Source organism: Pyxicephalus adspersus, chromosome 2 (assembly GCF_032062135.1).
Source record: "Pyxicephalus adspersus chromosome 2, UCB_Pads_2.0, whole genome shotgun sequence".
Taxonomy (NCBI): domain Eukaryota; kingdom Metazoa; phylum Chordata; class Amphibia; order Anura; family Pyxicephalidae; genus Pyxicephalus; species Pyxicephalus adspersus.
In genome coordinates, this window is record NC_092859.1 from 3,430,474 (window position 1) to 3,451,037 (window position 20,564).

General features: G+C 37.4%; 3 protein-coding genes across 3 annotated transcripts; all 3 read left to right on the top strand.

The window, feature by feature from the left end:
- The first annotated feature begins 5,000 nt into the window (after window positions 1-5,000).
- LOC140322121 (olfactory receptor 5AR1-like) lies at window positions 5,001-5,978 on the top strand. The gene has a single exon (XM_072398745.1). The coding sequence runs from the start codon at window positions 5,001-5,003 to the stop codon at window positions 5,976-5,978; it is 978 nt and encodes a 325-aa protein (XP_072254846.1).
- Window positions 5,979-12,632: 6,654 nt separating this feature from the next.
- On the top strand, window positions 12,633-14,569 carry LOC140322124 (olfactory receptor 5AP2-like). The gene is made up of 2 exons (XM_072398746.1): window positions 12,633-13,543; window positions 14,509-14,569. Exons 1-2 carry the CDS (start codon window positions 12,633-12,635, stop codon window positions 14,567-14,569), a joined length of 972 nt encoding a protein of 323 aa, XP_072254847.1.
- Window positions 14,570-19,145: 4,576 nt separating this feature from the next.
- LOC140322128 (olfactory receptor 5AP2-like) lies at window positions 19,146-20,090 on the top strand. The gene has a single exon (XM_072398748.1). The coding sequence runs from the start codon at window positions 19,146-19,148 to the stop codon at window positions 20,088-20,090; it is 945 nt and encodes a 314-aa protein (XP_072254849.1).
- Window positions 20,091-20,564: the final 474 nt, after the last annotated feature.

Sequence of the window (20,564 nt, forward strand, 5' to 3'; positions counted from 1 at the left end):
ACCGACCATCCTGTGCAACGGTTAACCTCACTTATCTAACTCCAACCAGAAGCATCCATAACATGCAAGAAAGTAAGCATCTTCTGTCTGATCCCAATTTTAAATCTATTTACATTTTGAGGTACCAAAGGATGAGATCATTTTAGAACTGATGCAGAAGGATCATGGAAAACATATATGATCTAAGTCCATTCATATTTGTTATACCAATCCAAGCAAAGTCAAGATATGGCTGAAAGTCGTTTTATTTGACCAAAACAACATTCCTAGTAATAGACAGTAACGGAGTTGAGTGTTTCAATTTTTTTCCTTTGGATATTATAAAAGAAATGAGAGAACCCCCCCCACAAAATGAGAAGTAACTGGACCTTTGATAGCTACCCATTGAAATGTTGGTACCACTGGAAAATTTGAGTGAGACAGAAATAGGTAGATCTGGCACCGATAGCACCGATAGCCTGAAACTAATCTTTTAAGGTTTTTATTTTTGAAGTATTCTTTGAGTGGGTTATCTGGACTGTTATGGGGCATCTTCTACACACCAAATGATTCTCACAATCACAATGACTCGGTATGTGAATAGGTAAACCTGAGATTAAAGTGAAGATACCCAGACCAGCAATACTGCAACTATATTATGGTTGGACTATATCATATATTGACCTTTCCATCTGGTCCACCATCAATGTTTCATATTCCCAAGCACTGGGGAAAGGAGTGAGGTTCGTCTCTTTACCTGATTTGATTTAAAAACCGAATCTGAATTCATCTTGTGCTTGAATCACAGATTTACCCTCTACCCATAAAACCTGACACTAAAACCTTTCATAAACTATGCAAAGTTGACCATAACTGTATGAGCTATGCAGTTTACTAATTGGATCACCTAGATGATTTTTTTCAATGTCTTTTATTATTATTATTATTTTTTATAAGTATTAATAAACATAACGGAATGGACCTGATTTGCTAAAGTTCTTTGTAATTGGTGAAGATAGACTGTGATTGAAGAACCTGAATCTAAACCAGGATTGAAATCATTTACCAACTAATAGCAAATGAGTTTAGGGAAATCTTTTCATAAATGATCCAGGTTTTGCCATGATAGTCTATCAATCTTTAATAAATCAGGCCCAATGAGTCTAGTTGGCTGGCTGCTGCTATCTATGTTAGTATCCAAATTTACAAGCAATTTAAAATAAGTGACTTGGGCTGGTACAAACTATGAACAATGGCTTCCAACAGTCCATATTCTCAGGGTAAGCCTAGAGCTATATAGAGATATTTGATACCGATCACCCATAGTCGTGCTCTTCTAGGGAGAAAATGTGACATGTGTACAGCAGTCCCCCGACATCTTTTACCAATCTATCATGGTGGATTGATGAACCACCATGGCCAAACTCCATTTCAAGATCAGATCATTTGCAGTGACAATCATCAGACATCCATCACACATATGTACTTGAATGTCCAGACCTAATGTATAGCTGTAATGTACGGTCAATAATCCAATCCTCATATCAAGCCATTCGTTTTTATTGCACCAAAGCCACGAAGAGAAGTCTTTCCTATTACGGAGAAAAGAAAATAGCAACAACTCAGTGTTCGTAGTTCATAGCTGCAAATAAAGTAATATACCTAACTATGCACCAGAAATAAATTTGGATTTTAAGTTCTGTAGTGGACAGACAAAACAAAGAATTTGTGGGGACTGTGTGGTGTCAACGATCCCCTTGTCTTTTGGTAAACTATCTAACCATTCCCATTCACAGATCTCTACAACATGGACAATGATTATTATGTTATCCATAAAAAAGAACTAGGGGGGCTCTTTGAGAAGATGTAACAAGTGTGCAGACGTAACAGGACAGATGTTAATTTCTGACAACGCGTTGCATTCAATAAACAGATAAAACACAACTCTTCCAATGGTATTTTTCAACAGATCAAAAGGGTAATTAGTTGATCTTAGTAGCATCGATGGACAAATTACACCTTGCCCGGTTAATTGGGTCTTATTAGAAAAAATGTCCATCATGACCTATGAAATTTAATGGCTGAGAAATGCACAGAACCAAGGCTACTATTTTCTGTATTTTTTCATCTGTTAATAATGTAAATGTTGAACCACTGAAAGCCATACATAATAAAAGCTAATGACTGACCCAAAATGGAGTTTAATCAAATGCATTGGATGTTTGTACAAGTTACACTTTAATACACAGAGATAAGCCACAACACAGAAGGGTAGATTTACTCTTACCACCATATCTAAGGACTGAGAAGTTGCAATATATTACATTTTTAGTCTTGAAATTAGATATTTTTAATTATTAAAATATATTTGGTAATATTTTACTTTTTTATTTATTTCACAAGCTAAAAAAAATCACCTTTAAGGATGTATTATTATGAAGGTCCCTGGAGCACGTGGGAATTGCTCGCCTAGATAATTGAGTTGTCTATAAAATCAGCTCTACATACAAAGAAATAAAATAGTGCATGGGGCCCGAGCGTCACATAATTATATCTCAGAGATAAGAAATAAGAAATGAAATGCTTCTTTATTATACTTAAATATTAGATATCATGACAAAGACACACCAGATGGTAGAATGGTAAAGTCAATGAATTGTGGAAATAGCATTTGCTGTGCTTGTTATATGACATGTCAATAGTCAACATTAAAAGGAAAAATTGTTGGTAGAAAATATCAGCATTATTAAAGAATATTTTCATACATACAATAATTGTTAATTTGACTCTTTCAGGTAGAATTATGCAAGACAAATGGTTCTAAAAGTTTTTTAAATGTGCAGAAAGTAGGAGCAAGCTGAAAAGGACGAGGACGACCATTCCAGAGAGTCAAGGCAGCTCTAGAAAAGTCTTGGAGCCGTGCGTGTGATGAGGTTATGAGTGAGGAAGTCATTAGTAGGTCATTGGAGGAGTGAAAAGAGTGGCTAGGGGGTATATTTCTATCAGGTAAGAGGGGAAAGATTCATGTAAACTCCACTCAATGCCATTTAGTTTTCACTGTGTATTATAAACAATTACAAGTTCTTTTGTTTTTTGCTTTTTCTTTATTAAATACATCATAGTTTTTTTAATAATTTCCCTATCATTCCACAGTCCACTATAACAGAAGGTTCCTGAAAAAGAAAACATTTTGTGATCATATATTGTAAGTCATATATAGCAGAACTTTATATTGGCTTTAAAATCCTATTAGCACATAATTAAAAATACAAAACCAAAACTAGGTAAAAAAAAGAACAAGACATATGTGAAACAATGATAAACTGTATTCATTAAAAAAAAGTCCCAACCTCACAAAATTATTTCCCCCAAAATTGGAAGGACCTGGGCCATACGCCCTGCTAACTTTGATTCAATTAATGGTGAAAGTATTTGAAGGTGGAATAGTTTTAATCCATAACTTTGGGTTTATGGTAATTCAAAATCTAATTTCACTGCTTTTTCAGGAATTCTATATTGGCAGTTGAATGCATTCATATGGACTTCATTCAAACATTTGTTTAAAACAAAGATATTTTGCACAACACAACAACATAGAAGTGTAAAATGACATGTAGCAGGATATACAATGGATTCTGTGGAAATTGGCCCAGGAGTTGGAAGGCAAAACAGAGGAATGGGGACACCTAGGCAGTCTAATAAAAAATATATAGATTTTTTTAACATGAATCATGTATGCAAATCAAAATAAATTCCATTTTTTCTCTTGACTTAAAATGCATTGCAACAAATGTTTTAGGAATTTATAAATTCCAATGTGTTCTATGGAAAAAAATATATATGGGGTTATTTATATATATATATATATATATATATATATCAGTTATCTACACCAACAATCTGCTATAATTACACTTTGTTACAATTTTTTAAAATACAATCATAATGTACAAACACCAAACTTTTGCCAGTTTGAACAGACTGTTTCCACTGAATATCAAGTACAGTGCATTTTGTTACAAAACATATGCATAGAAATATATACCTAATGCAGCACAAATATCTATAGTTAATGTATGGAATCATTCTAATCTACCTAGTGTCTGATGTTATACAGAAAATCTATTTAAATTACTACTACGAACGTGCATTAGCATATAGTCATTTTGCATATCATAAATTTCATAATACCCAAAACACTGAGAAAAGTTTCTTCCTCCACCATGTCAATGACATGATAATATTGTTTATACTAGTGACATTTAACTGTATACAGTATTAATATTGTTTTTCTTTTGATATGCCATTCTAGTTTCCTTGTTTTTGTTTATCTTTCATACTTTCTTTTCTTTTTTTCTTCTAGACCCTTTTTCTTTATTTTTCTTTGTAAGGTTTATATCTTCTGAGATGTAAGGTCTATGTAAGGTCTTATCTTTTGGATCTTTCTAAAAATTCAAAAAAAATGTATTCTTATAAAAAAGAAATATACACCTAATGAAATATTTAGAAAGCATAAATCAAAATGGTTAAGGACTGTGAACTGTCATGCTGTCATGAGTCTATGATCTTATCTTACCTACAAACATTGGGAATTCCACAGTTTGAGTATTCTCTCTAATTAGTGATCCTTTTGATCCGTATGGATATTCTTGTGCAAATATAGATACATCAATGAACGTTGGTGGTAACATCCATTAGTGGTAAATAACCTACCCACTTTCATACTCCTGGGGATATTAGGTTATACAACTCTTCCAATGTGGATCCCATTCATATGATAGTTTTTTATGACATGGAGTACCTTGATTCCATCTGAAGTTGGTATTTCTTCACCTTATTCAATAAATATCATGAGCAACTTAATCTGATGAAGCAGACCCTATTCCGTGAAACACGTCATCAATTAATTGTGCTCCTTAACCATTTTGATTTATGCTTTCTCTAAATGATATCCTCTTTAGGGCATGACCTTTGGATTTCTGGTTGGCAAAAGAAAATATTTATTTAAGAGCAAAAACGCCATGAACTTCAAGAACAAGACCCAAGTGACCATATTCAAGTTTTCTGGTTTATCTGAGGATGAACCGCTTACCCCATTCCTATTCATGTTCTTTTTTCTGGTTTACATGGTGACTGTACTTGGAAATGTTGGAATGATGGCCATGGCCCATATTGTACCCAGTCTCCACACTCCGATGTACTTCTTCTTGAGCTTTCTGTCTATGGTGGACCTCTTCTACTCTTCAGTCATTACTCCTAAAATGTTGTCTGATCTCCTTTCAGAGGGGAAATTAATCACATTTATTGGTTGTGGCCTTCAGTTCTACTTCTTCTGTGCACTGGTAAGTTCCGAGATCTTTGTCCTCTCTGATATGGCCTACGATCGATATGTCGCTATCTGTCACCCTCTCCACTACATCTCAGTAATGACGAAGAAGAAATGTCTTGGCCTCATAGACCTCTCGTTCTTTGTTGGCTTTACACAATCAGCTGCACAGACCAGCAGTCTTTTCAGTCTTGATTACTGTGAATCCAACCTCATAGACCATTTCTACTGTGATATCCATCCACTGATTCGGCTTTCTTGTTCTGAAACTCGCACCTGCACCATTGTCACACTTTTCTTTGTGTGTTTTTGTAGCTTAGGTTCAATGATGATCATTCTGATCTCTTACATCCTCATCATTACATCCATCTTAGTTATAAAGTCTGCAGCAGGCAGGAGGAAAGCATTTAGCACCTGTTCCTCTCATCTTACGTGTGCTACCATCTTCTACGTTTCAGTTTTCTGCACTTACTTTCATCCAACCTCCAGTGTCCTCAAAAAACAGGAGAAAGTGTCTTCTGCATTCTTCACAATGGTGACTCCAATGCTGAATCCTCTTATCTACAGCCTGAGGAACCAAGAGGTGAAAAAGGCCATCAAAGGACTACTTCAGAAAAAAAATCAATTATTTACACATGGCATCAGGATACCAATCCAATTGAAAGGAACATAGGTTTTGAGATGGTTTATGAAAACCTGTGTTGGGAGATTTAACCAGAAGTTCAAAAGGTTGTTATGTGATAAGTGCAGAAGTGTCAACAAATATATGACAATATTATACTCATATGTAGTAAATGCCACGTTGTGTTTAAATTGATATGCTACAAGCATTGTGCCTTCTGCTTCAAGGTTCAATATGTTATATGTTCCGAGATGCTCATCTGCATACCTAAGTTTTTGTGAGTTACTATTGTCTTTCTATCAGCTTAAACCAATCTGGCTATAACCTTCTGCCCCTAACACCAACAAAGCATTTTCACCTAGAGAACTGCAATTTTTCAGACCATCCTCTGTAAACCCTTAGAGCTGGTTGTGTGTAAAAATCCCAACAAATCAGCAATCTATGAAATAATCAGACTAGCCTATCTGACCAAACAACCATGGCACATGCCAAAGTCACGTAAATCGCCTTTCTTCCCCATTCTGATAACAAGTTTTCTTGATAATATCTACATGGCCATGTACATTGGGTTGCTGGACCTATAGTCAGCAAATATCATTCTTCTGACAAAAAGCAAAGGTGCCCAATAATACATCGGGGAGATTAAGGTAGAAAAAGTTAGTTAGGGGTAAACCCTTCAGGAGAGTTGGACTGTGGTTTACTTACACCTAGCGGAATCTGTCCAGTTGCCTGACCCATCACATCACTCCCACTTCAAAGAGTAACATCTTTCCACATGGTCATGTTTGTTTGCATCTGCACCAGTGTCACCATTTTCTTGTTTTTAATGTTTAATGACTACTATTCTAGTCTTCTACAACTTCATCATTTGTCTTATGGATAAACCTATGGAGAAAAGAATCTATCACCTGCTTCTTCTATTTTACATGTGGTATCATCTTCACTGTTAAAGTTTACTTATTTTACTAACCCTCCCATTCCGGCAGCTCCTTCTAGAAGCCAGAAAACAAGCAAGCTTCTATGTATTTTTGGGGTAACAGGAATATAGAATAAAAACAGAAGGGTCATACTATCCGATATCTGTCCTTTGATATGTGTGATATCAATCTAATTAATGTCACCTAATTCAAAATATGGCTGAAAGTAATGTTTTAGAAGGACTTGCTGCCCTTGTCCCCATAAGAGAATTTATACAATAGCAAAATGCGTATAATCCCATATATAATACCAGAATTAATATAAGGTGGGAAATGAGTAGAAATCTAACCAAAACGAAGAGAAAGTGTACCTTTTATAGCTGTTTGTGGAAATGATGCTACCACTAAAAGATTTAACCTTTACATCAGAGGAAGACAGAGGTAAACGTGTTAGGAGGAATAAATAGAAGTGTTGGGAAGCCTAAAACTATCTTGTCCAAGTTTATAGTATTGAAATCCTCTTTGGGTACCCTGGGTAGGGTAACCGGACTGTGATCAGGTGGCTTTTATACACCAAATTATTCTCACAGTCACCCGGCTTTCTGATGTGAATAGGTAGATCTGAGAATAAAACACTGTACCACAAGAAAGGTAACACAATGCTGCCCAAACCTAAAAGTATCCCAATTACTTGGTATACTAGGTGGCTACTGAGTTGTTGATCCTAGTAGCCTAAATGGGCAAATCTTACCCTATCTAGGGGATTTTAGGTGAAATTGCCCCTGGTTAGAAATGCTATTTTCTGTAATCTGTCATTTGTTATTAGTAAATATTATTTTTCATTCTTTTTACCTGTTTGTTTGTGCATGTTATTTATTATTGAGGGGTTTCATATATTGCAAATATATTCGGTTACCTTACGGTCATTACAAATGAATTCAGAGGTGAACAATGATTAAAGATCTTGCCAAGATCTGATCAATAAATAATACACCATATCATAAGGCTCGTTTAAGCCATGCAGATGAAAACTACAACTGTTAGATGCTCCCAACCACCCAGCGTCAACTACATTGCTGTCAAGAGTTTTTATTGCAGTTGAGTTGGTTGTGCGGTTCTTTCCCTGAAGGGATAAAAGCAACGGCGCGGCCAGAAGAGACTTGTTGCTTTCAGGAACTCTGAGTTGATGAAGGAGGTGAAGTTTGACATCTGAAAATATATAACTCATTGCATGACTTTATTTTAGAAACTTGTATTTGTATCTATAGTGTGGAATGATAGAAAACACCTTTCACAGTATATGTTTTGCTGATAGAATTACAATTACATCTATTACAACCACCTTTTCTGGGGAATAAATACCGGCACATGTTTACCAACTATGGCAGTGCAATACCAGCAAGGTAGAATCCATACTAGACATATGATTTGGGCTTACTACTACCCAAGGTTTTTTGGCCCAAAAACTTTGCAGGTTGAACTGATAGTAAAGGGCATAGCTTAACTGAGTCATAAAAGCCAATAGTTTGAAGTAATGGGTAACTTAGCCTCCTTCTTGTTATAGGGCAGACCAACAGTAGCCATATTTTTAGTGTGTGTTTCGGAAGCTAACAATTGGCAAACATTATTTGTTTTTAATTTTGGAATTGTTACTAATAGTCCATCATGGCAGTATCTACCTTACCGTGGTTTTTGTTGGACAAAAGCTTGTTTATTAGTTCTACAAATGGCCAGAATTGAATAACAAGATTGCTCCTCTGACTCCCACCCACCAATTGGGGTTCACAAAGGTCAAGGTAGATCTGTAAAACTGTTCTGATGTCTTCACCCCAAATCACAAGATCTATACAAACAATCTAGGATCATCTCTGGGAGATGTAGAGATTATTCTCTGTACCACAGGTACCCCTGTTTCTCAAGCTACTCTCCTCAAAGCTAATTCCAGTTGGAGTTTGTCATACTGAGAGTTTTCGTTTTACCTAAACTTTGGAGCAAATGTATTAGATCTCATAGGACAGGACAAATAAAGGTTTAATTTTTAAGGGACCAATGGGTTTTAAATGGCTGCTGTGGTCTATAAAATCTCCTTAGTGGCACACGTAACTCCTCCTCGCTAAAGTCCAGACGCCTCTCTCTTACGCAAGTGGACAGTTATGACCTCAGGTATACATGTTCTTCCATATTTAATCAGTATTGCCTCTCCCATCAGCCAATCAGAAGATAGCCTCTTAATAGCTATTTAGCTTGCTCAGACCCAGCGCCAAGCATTTGTGCAACGTTTCTCCACTGCTGCTGAGCCCCCTAGCTCTGCTGAGCACTTCCTATACACCTGCCTGTTAATTGAGTATTTCCCAGTCCAGATCCTGTGCTAATCCCTTGTGGCCCAGTTTGTCATTTCCTTTTCTATTCTCTTGTGCTGCTCCAGTGTTCCTTTTGTCTTCACAATGGAGCCTCTTGCCTTTACCTGTGTATCCTGTGTTCCCCCGTTTTTCCGGTGACCTCTTTGTCACCCGTGCCTTCTGTTTCCACCTGTGCCTCCTGTGTTCCCCTGTGTCTTCGGTGACCCCCGTGTCACTAGTGTCTATTTTCTGGATTTCTGTTTCCTCACCTCTGACTTTGTTCCTGGCCTCTCTGGTTTGCTGCCCAAGACAGGATTTTACCAGCAATTTAGTTTTGCAGAAATTCCTCCACTCTTGAGCACCAACTTGCTGAACGTCTAATGTATAAAAAATATCACATATCACAATATTACAATAACATCAATAGGAGCACCCCAGGATACCAGCACCACATATCCTTTCTTCTGCGTAAACATCAAGGGTAGTAACCAAGTCTGTCATTTCCCTGTCTATTCTCTTGTGCTGCTCCAGTGTTCTTTTTGTCTTCACTGACCCCCGAGCCTCTTGCCTGTTCCTGAGTCTCCTACATTCCCCTGTGTCTTCGGTGACCCCCGTTTCACCCGTATCTCCTGTCTCTTCCTGTGTTTCCTGTGTTTCCTGCCTTCCCCTGTTTCTTCAGTGACCCTCGTTTCATCTGTATCTCCTGTCTCTTCCTGTGTTTCCTGTGTTCCCCTGTGTCTTCAGTGACCCCCGTTTCACCCGTATCTCCTGTCTCTTCCTATGTTTCCTGTGTTCCCCTGTGTCTTCAGTGACCCCCGTTTCACCCGTATCTCCTGTCTCTTCCTGTGTTTCCTGCCTCCCCCTGTGTCTTCCGTGACCCCCTTGTCACCAGTGTCTATTTTCTGGATTTCTGGTTCTTGGCATCTCAATTTGTTCTAGGCCTCCCTTGTTTGCTGCCTAAGATGGGATTTTAACAACAAATTCGTTTTGCAGGAATTCTTTCACTCTTGAGCACAAATACGTTTGTCAACAGACCATTCATTGCAAAAATAGTCTTTACATAGGATTTTATGTGCACGGTAGCAGACATTGAAAGGTCCTAAGACAGATGCTGAGTAGCGCCATCTTGGATATGATGTCAGCAGACCCAGAGCTGTCACTCAAATGATACTGTATAGCAGTATTTCTCAACCAGGGTTTCTCCAAAGGTTGATAGAGCTTCCTTTCTTGCAACTCTCAACTCAGGTACCACTGACACCAATTATCTTTTTTTTCACACGTAAAGCTTTATTTAAATAAACAGGTATAAATTGTATAATCTTTTTGGCTATCTGTAAGGGTGATAACCTTTCCAATGGTCAGCATTGTAACAGGCATTCTTCCTACTGACCATGACCCTGATGTATGGTGACTTGTGGATATATTAATTATTGCAGGATTCCCTGAAGAAGTTATTTCAAGGGGTTTCCCCATGTTAAGAGGTCGAGAAGCATTGCTCTATAGTATAGCCGATGGCCTGCACAGACTGAGTTTATTTATTTTTTAATGACTGAATTTTTGTTTTTTTATGTTAGTGTCAAGGTTATTTGACAATTGACACATAAACAGCTAAACAACCAAACTAAGGTTTCAATCATTCCATAAAATAGCATAAATGCGCTGCTAAGCTTTTTTAAGAATTATTTTTTTAAACAATCCCTGGGGCAGATGAGAATTGTTTTCTTAGATAATTGGGTTGGATATAAAAGCAGCTCCAAACATACAGGGCCTGGGCTTTAAACAATTATATAAGAAACACAGACAAAACAGAACTGCCAGTTCACTTCATTATAAAATAAATATAGGATATAATAACAAGGGCATTGGACACATTCAGAGCCCAGCATGGTCCAGTAAATGAATAATAGAAATATCGCTCAATTTGCTATTCTTTCTATATGACACTACAATAACCAGCAAGAATACAACAAAAGAAGGTAAGAAAATTAATGTTTATAAAAAATATTTGCTAAGAATTATGTCCAAAATGCAGATCAGGATTTATTTTTGCAAAATGTAGAGGGGGCACTTTGTATACTAGTGATGTATAGAACCTTTGCAGGTTTCTATTTTGTACATTCATATTAAAAAAAAACAACGAGAATTGAAAGGTAATTTCTATTCATTTTAGGAGGAGTGTGAGTGTAACGTACACTTGGTTCATCCAGGTTTCTACCTAGACAATCCATCCATTGATAAGATAAACATCTTATCTTTCCGTTTATTTGTAACCACAATCCATGATGAAGGGGGCAAGCCTGAGCCACGAAACGCGTCGGCCTTTATGCAATCTTTGTAAATAAATTCCAATTCTGTAGACTTGTACATATCGATGTGGCTATATATTCACACACCTCTCTCTTTACCCAACAGGGCTTCCTAAGCCATTCTTCGCCCTATTAAAAAAAGTTTTGGCTGTAAAAACTCTATAAGGACACATAAAGATGGAATTATTATGCAACCATTGTCATGTCACTAAGTGATTCTCAGTCCCTCACAATGTCCATACCAAGGTCATATATTATTAGCATAGTCTAGGGCCAATTTGGGGGAAGCCATATACCCACCACAATGTTTTGGACATGTAGGAGGAATGTATGCAAAAATGGGGGGGGGATACAAAGATAATGTAGAGATTTGAATATGAGAATATAGTGCTAAACATAGATAGGAGAGCTAGCCACTGAACCACCATGCCAGCCATAGCGGGCTTTAGGGAAGTAATTAATACTAGCAGTAGTGAGTTACTGACCTAAGCCAAGCAAACAGCAAGTGAAGTCCAAAGTCTGGTCCTGCATGCTGTCCTGGGGCCTCATATACTGTCAGGGACTTCTCAGGCAGGTAGCATGGGATCACCCGAGGTACGGTGTCTAAGTGACACCAGGTCTTCACCAGGGAACCCTGCCAAGGGTGATGGCCCGGTAAACCAGGGGCCACTGGGTTCTTTGCTGCTGTTTGTCACCAAGTCCACATCTTATAGTCCTAGTCCAAGCAAAGAATAGAGTGGGCAGCAGGAAAACATAGTCCGGGTCCAAGCAAAGGGTCGGGAGAGGTGGCAGGCAGGTCAAAGTTTCTCCTCTTTGGACTGTGTCAGAGTATGCAGGACTACCCACAGACATACAGGACCGGGAAGCTGCATGCCAGACAGAGACAGAGACCTAGAGCTGCTCTTTGCAGCTCAACAAGGCAGACAGGTGAGGGATGCGGCAGGACAGTTTAGCGAGGAGTGCCGCAGGAACCAACAGTTATTGTGCCATGTACAAAATAATGAAACAGTTTGACAACCTAACTCACTACTAACCTCAATGTATTAATATCTCTTCTAGGACACCAGTTGGTGTGATCTTTCAACATGCTGTTATGGTGAGCAAATGACATATTTATTAAAACCATTTAAAAAAACAAGCACCATGAATGTCAAGAATAAGACTCAAGTGACCATGTTCGAGTTTTCTGGTCTTACTGATAATAAATTAGCAGCCCCATTCCTATTCATGTTCTTTTTTCTGGTTTACATGGTGACTGTACTTGGAAATGTTGGTATGATGACCATTGTTCATATCGCACCCAGTCTCCACACTCCGATGTACTTCTTCTTGAGTTATCTGTCTATGGTGGACCTCTTCTACTCTTCAGTCATTACTCCTAAAATGTTGTCTGATCTCCTTTCAGATAGGAAATTAATCACATTTATTGGTTGTGCCCTTCAGTTCTACTTCTTCTGTGCACTGGTAGGTACAGAGGTCTTTGTCCTCTCGGATATGGCGTACGATCGATATGTCGCTATCTGTCACCCTCTCCACTACATCTCAGTAATGACGAAGAAGAAATGTCTTGGCCTCATCGTCCTTTCTTTCTCAGTTGGATTTGCACAATCAGTTGCTCAAACCAGCAGTCTTTTCAGTCTTGATTACTGTGAATCCAACCTTATAGACCATTTCTACTGCGATATTCCTCCACTGACCAGGCTGTCCTGTTCTGAAATTCACATTTGCACAATGGTCACCCTTTTCTTTGTGTGTTTTTGCAGCTTAAGTTCAATGATAATAATTCTGATCTCCTACGCTCTTATTATTTCTTCTGTCTTACAAATTAACTCTGCAACTGGTAGAAGAAAAGCTTTTAGCACCTGTTCCTCCCATCTTATGTGCGCTACCATCTTCTATGTTACCGTTTTCTGCACTTACCTTCATCCATCTTCAAGTACTCTCACAAAACAAGAAAATATATCTTCTGTATTCTACACAGTGGTGACCCCAATGTTGAATCCTGTTATCTACAGCCTGAGGAACCAAGAGGTGAAAAATGTTGTCATAAGACTGTTTAAAATATATTCCAGATAGCATAAAGGACAGCATGATACTGCTCTTCAAGACTGGAGAAGACTATCAAAGATGAACCTGGGTGATCCAGAAAACCTGAAAATGGATATCTGGTATAACTTTGCAAATGTTTTCTATTCTGGAGCAGATCTATTCTAGGTTCTCTGGATTGCCCAAGTCTCACCTTTGTCTATCGTTTCCTGTCATGGAGTGCTTAATTAAATCAGGCTAATGAAGTGGTTCCAGGAGCTTCATCAAATTTAATACATGTTGGAGTTGACCAAATGACTGAAATCTATTTACTTGGATGGCCTGGACAATAAATAAAAGCTTCCCTCAATTTATAGCACATTTGGACTAATACATGCCCCTGCCAGTAGAGTTGGAGGGGCATGAGCATGGTGGTAAATCCCCTTTATTGCACTTAGATCCCCCCTTCCCCTCCATCTCAGCTTTGTTTTTTTTTCTGTATTCTTCCTCTTATTTGTTACGCCCACCTTCCTCCAATATTCTAATATAATAAGTTTTGGTAATGTTGAAATTTATCCACTATGGAAATACTCTATGGTATGCTTACCCATGTTATTTAGTATTTATTGTTTGTTATTACCTCCCCTTTTTCCTTCTGTTTCCTTTATGTGCTCTGTATTAATATGCACAGTTTAATAAAAGATTCAACAAAAATTATACCTCATTGTTAGGCTTACTTTCTGCGAATGCTATCTATCTGTCAAGATAATCCAATTATATTAATAGATTCTGACTTTTCTAAAAGTAGAAAATATTCTTTAGTTGACAAGTGTAGAGGTGTCAAAGTCAACTCTTACCAAGCCAAGTCAGTTTAATCCTACCTGACTCAGGAAAAAGGGTTAGTTAATAAGTCAGTTCCTTGGCTAGGTTGAAAAAAGACACCATCAAGTCCAATATGTTCAAACAATAAAAAGTCAACTTATCACGAATAGAGTCTGCACTCCTATATTTTAACTCTAAATCCGCAATCCCATATCAAGCAAATAGCTACCTGAATATATTACAAAGCCTTCTTAAAATATTTAGGTTCCTGGGTTCTACATACAAGTCTAAAGAAATAAAGTACCTGGATATAATAAAATGCTGGTCAACTACAGGTTAGATGCCCCACTCAATGGGCTTGCAATCTTACCTTTAAAGAATATATCTTACCCCCCTCCTATGCATTCTTCAATGGTGGTGCCACAAAGGAGGAAGGGCCAGGGAAAATGCAGGCCAGGATAGTTAGGAGCAAGGATCATTCATAATAACCTTGAGCTGAGAGGAACACAATGAACGATCTCAGAAGCTTTCCAAATTCATGTCGAACTCATGCCATTGACAAAAGTCCAAAGCCTGGTAACACAGGATCCTAAGAGATGTTTATGTTGTGTGATAATAGTATTCTGAAGAATAAGAAGAATGGGTCTAGGCTGTGGAGTGGTGTTTTATTATGTACCGAATTGAGTAGATTTAAACAATATAAGTGTACTGTTCTTTTTTGGGCTTGAATAATGGGCACAGGTTAGGGGGTCTTTACTTCACTGGCTGCATATTAGATATATGTCTGCAGCTCACTAAGCATTTTAGAAGCCAAGCTTTTCAAATAATTGAAATCCCTGTATTTAAATCTGTTTCTAGTTGGCTAGAGTTCCCTTTACTTGCCTCCAGGAGGCAAAAAGACCCCTCAAAGGTTTTCATTCCTGTCTGTGTCCCAGCTCGGGACTGATGGTGACCACTGAAGACCACCAGGACAGCAAGTTATGGGACATCCATAACATTTAGATCTGTTAGAAGAACATCAAGAACATAGAAGAACATCAACAACAGGAATCTTCCACTAGAGTCACCTGTTTCAGAGACAAATAAGTTGTGTCCTTGGTAAAGGAAGTGAAAGCATCCTGATATAACATATCATAAAGAAGTAACAGAGTTCTAATTCTTCCCAACTCTTTTCAAAATGAAAAGTTTTGGCCTTACTTGCACTTTACATTAGGTTAAAGTGGAACTAAAGTTTCACTTTCACAAATTTGACAACAGGCATGGGCAGGAGAAGTATTCTTACCTGCCTGATTGCCATCCTCCTCCTTTGTGCCAAAATTTCCAGTGTAGTGAATACTCAGCTTAGTGTTTCTAGAACTAGTTATCAAACTAGTTCTACGAAGAACTTAAGACACATTGGATGTATAATATGACTATGTATGTGGAAACAATTAGTGATACAATGTACATAGAAAAAGTATGATAATTTGGTAATACCATAAATTAGGTTTATGTATTATATTTCTATTTTAATGTAAATTAATATTAAATCGTATTTTAAATAGTGAAAAAGATCCTTGTTTGTTTGGATAGAATAAAAGTGCTTGTGTGTTTATGCTTAATAAGCTTTCAATACAAGGAGATGGGATCAGGACAGATGATTTAGATTCCAAAAGAACAAAAAATAAGTGAGCTTGTTAGTTCACCTCTCCAGCAGATACCGGGACTGAATAAACTCCCAGGAACCTGCGGTAGTTACGCCATCCTGGCCCAGCCCATCAAAATGGATGAAGATGGAAGTAAGAAAAAGAAGGAAGAAGATGGCGGCACTCACGATGGGATGAGGTGAATATTAAAAGGGTTTAGGTCACCTTTAATACCTGGTCACTGATGTACGTTGCAGGATATTGGTCATTACTTCAACTCACGTGAACTTTTTGAACTAAAGCTTTGGGGCATACACCATCCATTGTGTGTTGTGGTATACTGTGCCAAGTCCAGCTTGATTGCAGTTAATGCAACACACTCCCGCCATAAACCAATTCTTATTACCATTCTTTGTACTCTTTAAACCCATTCTCACCCATGAAAGGTTTAAAAATCTGGGACGCTAAATGTGACCTGCCAAGAGCTGCCACATGCAGGAAATCTACAACGGTGCCCCTTTTCCCAGTACAATACAACCTGAAAGAAAAACACTGGAAGATGTTGAGTGGCCATCACTACAGCACTCTACGTTCAATATATTATCATGCAAAGCGTGAAAAGGGTCATTTTATCTCTTTCTACATCATCAAGGAAATAAGTAGTGGTAACTCGGTATAAGGCCGCTTAGGAATAAGGAATAAGTATTTATGTATTTTAGTATTAAGCAGTGTTTAAATTATTTTATACAGCCCTATCAATATATAATATGCCAATAACAATAGGGTTTTTTTCATGGGAACAGATTAATCATTTTCCTTTTATTTCTTATGGGAAACATTTGTTCGGTATAAGTCCTGTTTGGTATAGCTCCAAGGATCTGGAACAGATTAAGGTACCAAGGTACCACTGTATTAATATAAAAAAGCCTAAACTAATAAAGGTAGGGGGTGCAAAGGTGCAATTTAGGGGTAGAGGGCCGAGTCTAGAGTTGGGTTTTAGACTTTATTCCTGTTATCAGTGCTTTACAAATCAATAAACAAAAAAATAATTGTGTTCTTTTTCTACAATGATAATGATGATCCTCAGGGAAGGTGGGAATTGTCTTTGGGTAATTAGCTTTAAAATAAATACAGATCCACAGACAGTATTATTTAGATGTGCACATTCTGCTTGTTAGATGATTTCATCTGAAACAGGTAAGAGATCAGACAGAATCCCCCGATTCCTCATTATAAACAAATATAAATGTAATTACAACCAACAACACACACATCAGTTACAAACAAGACAAAGCCGAAAACGAAAAGTACAAAGATTTCCTGATGTATGACAGCAAAAAGGTACAAAGAATTTATGTGGTAAAAATGATAATGGAATTATCTTGCAGAGCAAATACCCAATAGATTCGGAAGCTTTTACAAGGACTGCTCAGATAGCAGGATCTCTATCTTTACATCAAAATTATAAAAGTAAAAAACAGAAAGAAGAAGTGAGGGAAAATAAAGTATGTCTTACATTTTGCTCTCCTCCCTCTTTTGCCCCTGCTGCTATTATTTGCAAATACCGGCTGGTAAAATGCAGCCGCTCCTGTGTGAAACGCAGCAGTAAAGAAAAATCCTTAGCTAAGCCCTAATCAATGGCTTCCTCCACTTCTCCTGCTATCCAATATTTTCTGATGTCGATTTTTGTAATTGTTAAAGTTTTGTTTGTTTTTTTATCCTGATTGGTATTTTATTAAATTTATTTATTTATGAACAAATGCACTTTTTTTATTTTAACATTTTTTTTTATATTTACAAAAAAATTTAAATGTTTTGTATCAGAAACCTCATTTTAGTGTCATTTTAATAAGTGACCAATTATACAAAATGTATACTTTTATTTACAGTTAAAAAAAATGTAAAAACAAAATAGGAAATAAAAAGGTTAATTATTATTTTAAGTGTTTTGCCTAAAGAATGCTTTAAATAGAACTTATTGCAAAAGTCTTTGTTGTCCTAAAGCGGACCTATCACCAATATTTTTACTTGATATAAAAAGGTAGATAGCATTTTATATAAAGGAAAAATTGTGTGTTTTTTTTTCTTCTAAAACATTTTTTGCTTTAAATTGGGGAAGCCCTTTCCATTCTGGAATACATACTTCACGTATCCCAGCAGGCTTTGGGCTGCTTTTCCAGGCACTGGAAAAAAAGTGCCGATCTCAAACATGAGTAGTGAAATCGGAACTCTATTTTTATAGTTACAGTTGGCTAGGTCACCCAATCTCACGCCTGCACGGTGCAAGATTGAGTAACGTAGCCAAAAGAAGAATAAGGAAGATGGTGGCCCCAGTGCCTCCTCCGTGTTGGGACATAGGAGGATTCTACAATGGTATGGAACCAAATCAAGGCCAAATTTGGAGGGATTGCGGGCCCCGCAAAAGTAAAGGTAAGTGGTGATTTTTTTATTTTTAGTACTGATCCTCTTTAAGTCATGACAAACCTATTACTGAATATACAGGCACAGAGCTGGAACGTAAAAATTGCTCTAGCTCCAAAATTTGTACAAGAGCTAAAATGACTAAAGCACCATGAATGCTATAAAACTCAATAATTATTATAAGTATAAAGCTAATGTAAAATAATTATTAGAATGAATTCTAAAAATGCCTGAAATGAATACAGAAAGAAAAAGTGACAGCCAGAGGGGGTTGTATCACATGCGGTGGCTATAGAACATATTCAGACCCCCTTCACTTTTTTCAATTTTGTTATGTTGAAGCCCGATGCTACAATTGTTTAAATTCTCATTATTCTACACTCAGTAACCCATAATAAAGTTATAACAGAATTTTAGTCAGTTTTGTACTTAATAAAAAAATGAAATATCACATTTACTGTATATCACATTGTGGGGGTCAGCTTTTATTCACATGGTCTGATACCGGGTATAATTTATTCCAAAGAACCTGCAACTTCTAGTATCAGAAAATAATTACTATAGGCGCATGTTCCAGATTGATGATTGATGATTATTGCTGTGGACTTTTTATTTTTAATGTATTACTCATTTTACTTTTTTAGATGTTATTTTAGGATCTTCTATCAGATTTCTCTAGAGTGAGCACTTTTTCTTTTAATCTTTTTATGCGTCATGAACAAAAGTGATGTTATTTCAACCACTTCATCGCAAAACCAACTCCATGAATATAGACAACAAGACTCAAGTGACCGTGTTTGAGTTTTCTGGACTATGTAATAATAAAAAAGTTGCCCCGATCCTTTTTATATTCTTTTTGCTGGTGTACATGGTGACCCTATGTGGAAACATTGGAATGATGGTTATGGTCCATATCTTACCCAGCCTCCACACACCAATGTACTATTTCTTAAGTTATCTCTCTATGGTGGACCTCTTCTACTCTTCAGTTGTTACTCCCAAAATGTTGTCTGACCTTCTATCAGAGAAGAAATTAATATCGTTCAATGGTTGTGCTTTACAGTTTTTCTTCTTTGCTGCCCTTGCAAGTACAGAGGTTTTTGTCCTCTCAGACATGGCGTACGACCGATATGTTGCTGTCTGCCACCCCCTCCACTATGCCTCAGTAATAACGAAGAAGAAATGTCTGGGACTTGTCATCCTCTCATTCTCTGTTGGCTTCATACAGTCATCGACACAGACCAGCAGTCTATTCAGCCTTGAGTACTGTGGATCCAACCTCATAGACCATTTCTACTGCGACATCCCTCCACTTGTCCGGCTGTCCTGTTCCGAAACCCACACCTGTAAGATCATCACCCTTTTCTTTGTGTGTTTTTGCAGCTTAAGTTCCATGATGACCATCCTGGTCTCCTACACCCTCATTATTTCTTCCATCTTACGGATCAAATCTGCCGATGGCAGGAAGAAAGCATTCCGCACCTGCTCTTCCCATCTCATGTGTGCCTCTATCTTCTATGTTACGGTTTTCTTCACTTACCTTCATCCATCCTCTAGTGCTCTTGAGAAGCAAGACAAAGTGTCTTCTGTCTTTTATACCGTGGTGACCCCAATGTTGAATCCTCTTATCTACAGTCTGAGGAACCAAGAGGTCAAAAAAGCCCTCATAAGACTGCTTCATAAGAGTCTCAATAAACATATATGCTGAGGTGCTACTTTCCCAACGTGGTTAAGTAAAACTGGCTACATCTTTGTAGGGTTATTGAGTCAAAATATTGAAGCTAAAGACTAACATAGATCTATAATTGATCATCTGGCCAACATATATTTGTTAGCATTGGTTTCTGAGATAAAAAAAATTGTATAGATATTTATATGAGTATTAGCCTTATCAAAAAAAAAAACTAAAGCGAATAAAAACATTATTCCCTTGATGACACTGGTCCTTTCTTCAATCTGGTCCCATGCTGTCCTAGAATTCTTCTGCATCCTGGCATTGAGGAAGCGCCAGGATTCGCGGTCTTCTTGCTACATCACCCTATTTCGCACATTGCAGGTGCCAGATCGGGTGACCTAGCCCACTGTAAAGGGGAAAAGAAAGAGAGACGATCTTACTACGCATGCATGAGATCGGCATTTCTTTCCACTTAGTGAGGAAAATGCCCCTTTAGGCATGAGCAGA

Coding starts and splice junctions, on each gene's coding strand:
- LOC140322124 (XM_072398746.1), top strand. CDS start 12,633: ATGAATGTCAAGAATAAGACTCAAGTGACCATGTTCGAGTTTTCTGGT. Junction 13,544..14,508: donor AAAAATGTTGTCATAAGACT/GTTTAAAATATA, acceptor TCACGAATAGAG/TCTGCACTCCTATATTTTAA.
- LOC140322121 (XM_072398745.1), top strand. CDS start 5,001: ATGAACTTCAAGAACAAGACCCAAGTGACCATATTCAAGTTTTCTGGT.
- LOC140322128 (XM_072398748.1), top strand. CDS start 19,146: ATGAATATAGACAACAAGACTCAAGTGACCGTGTTTGAGTTTTCTGGA.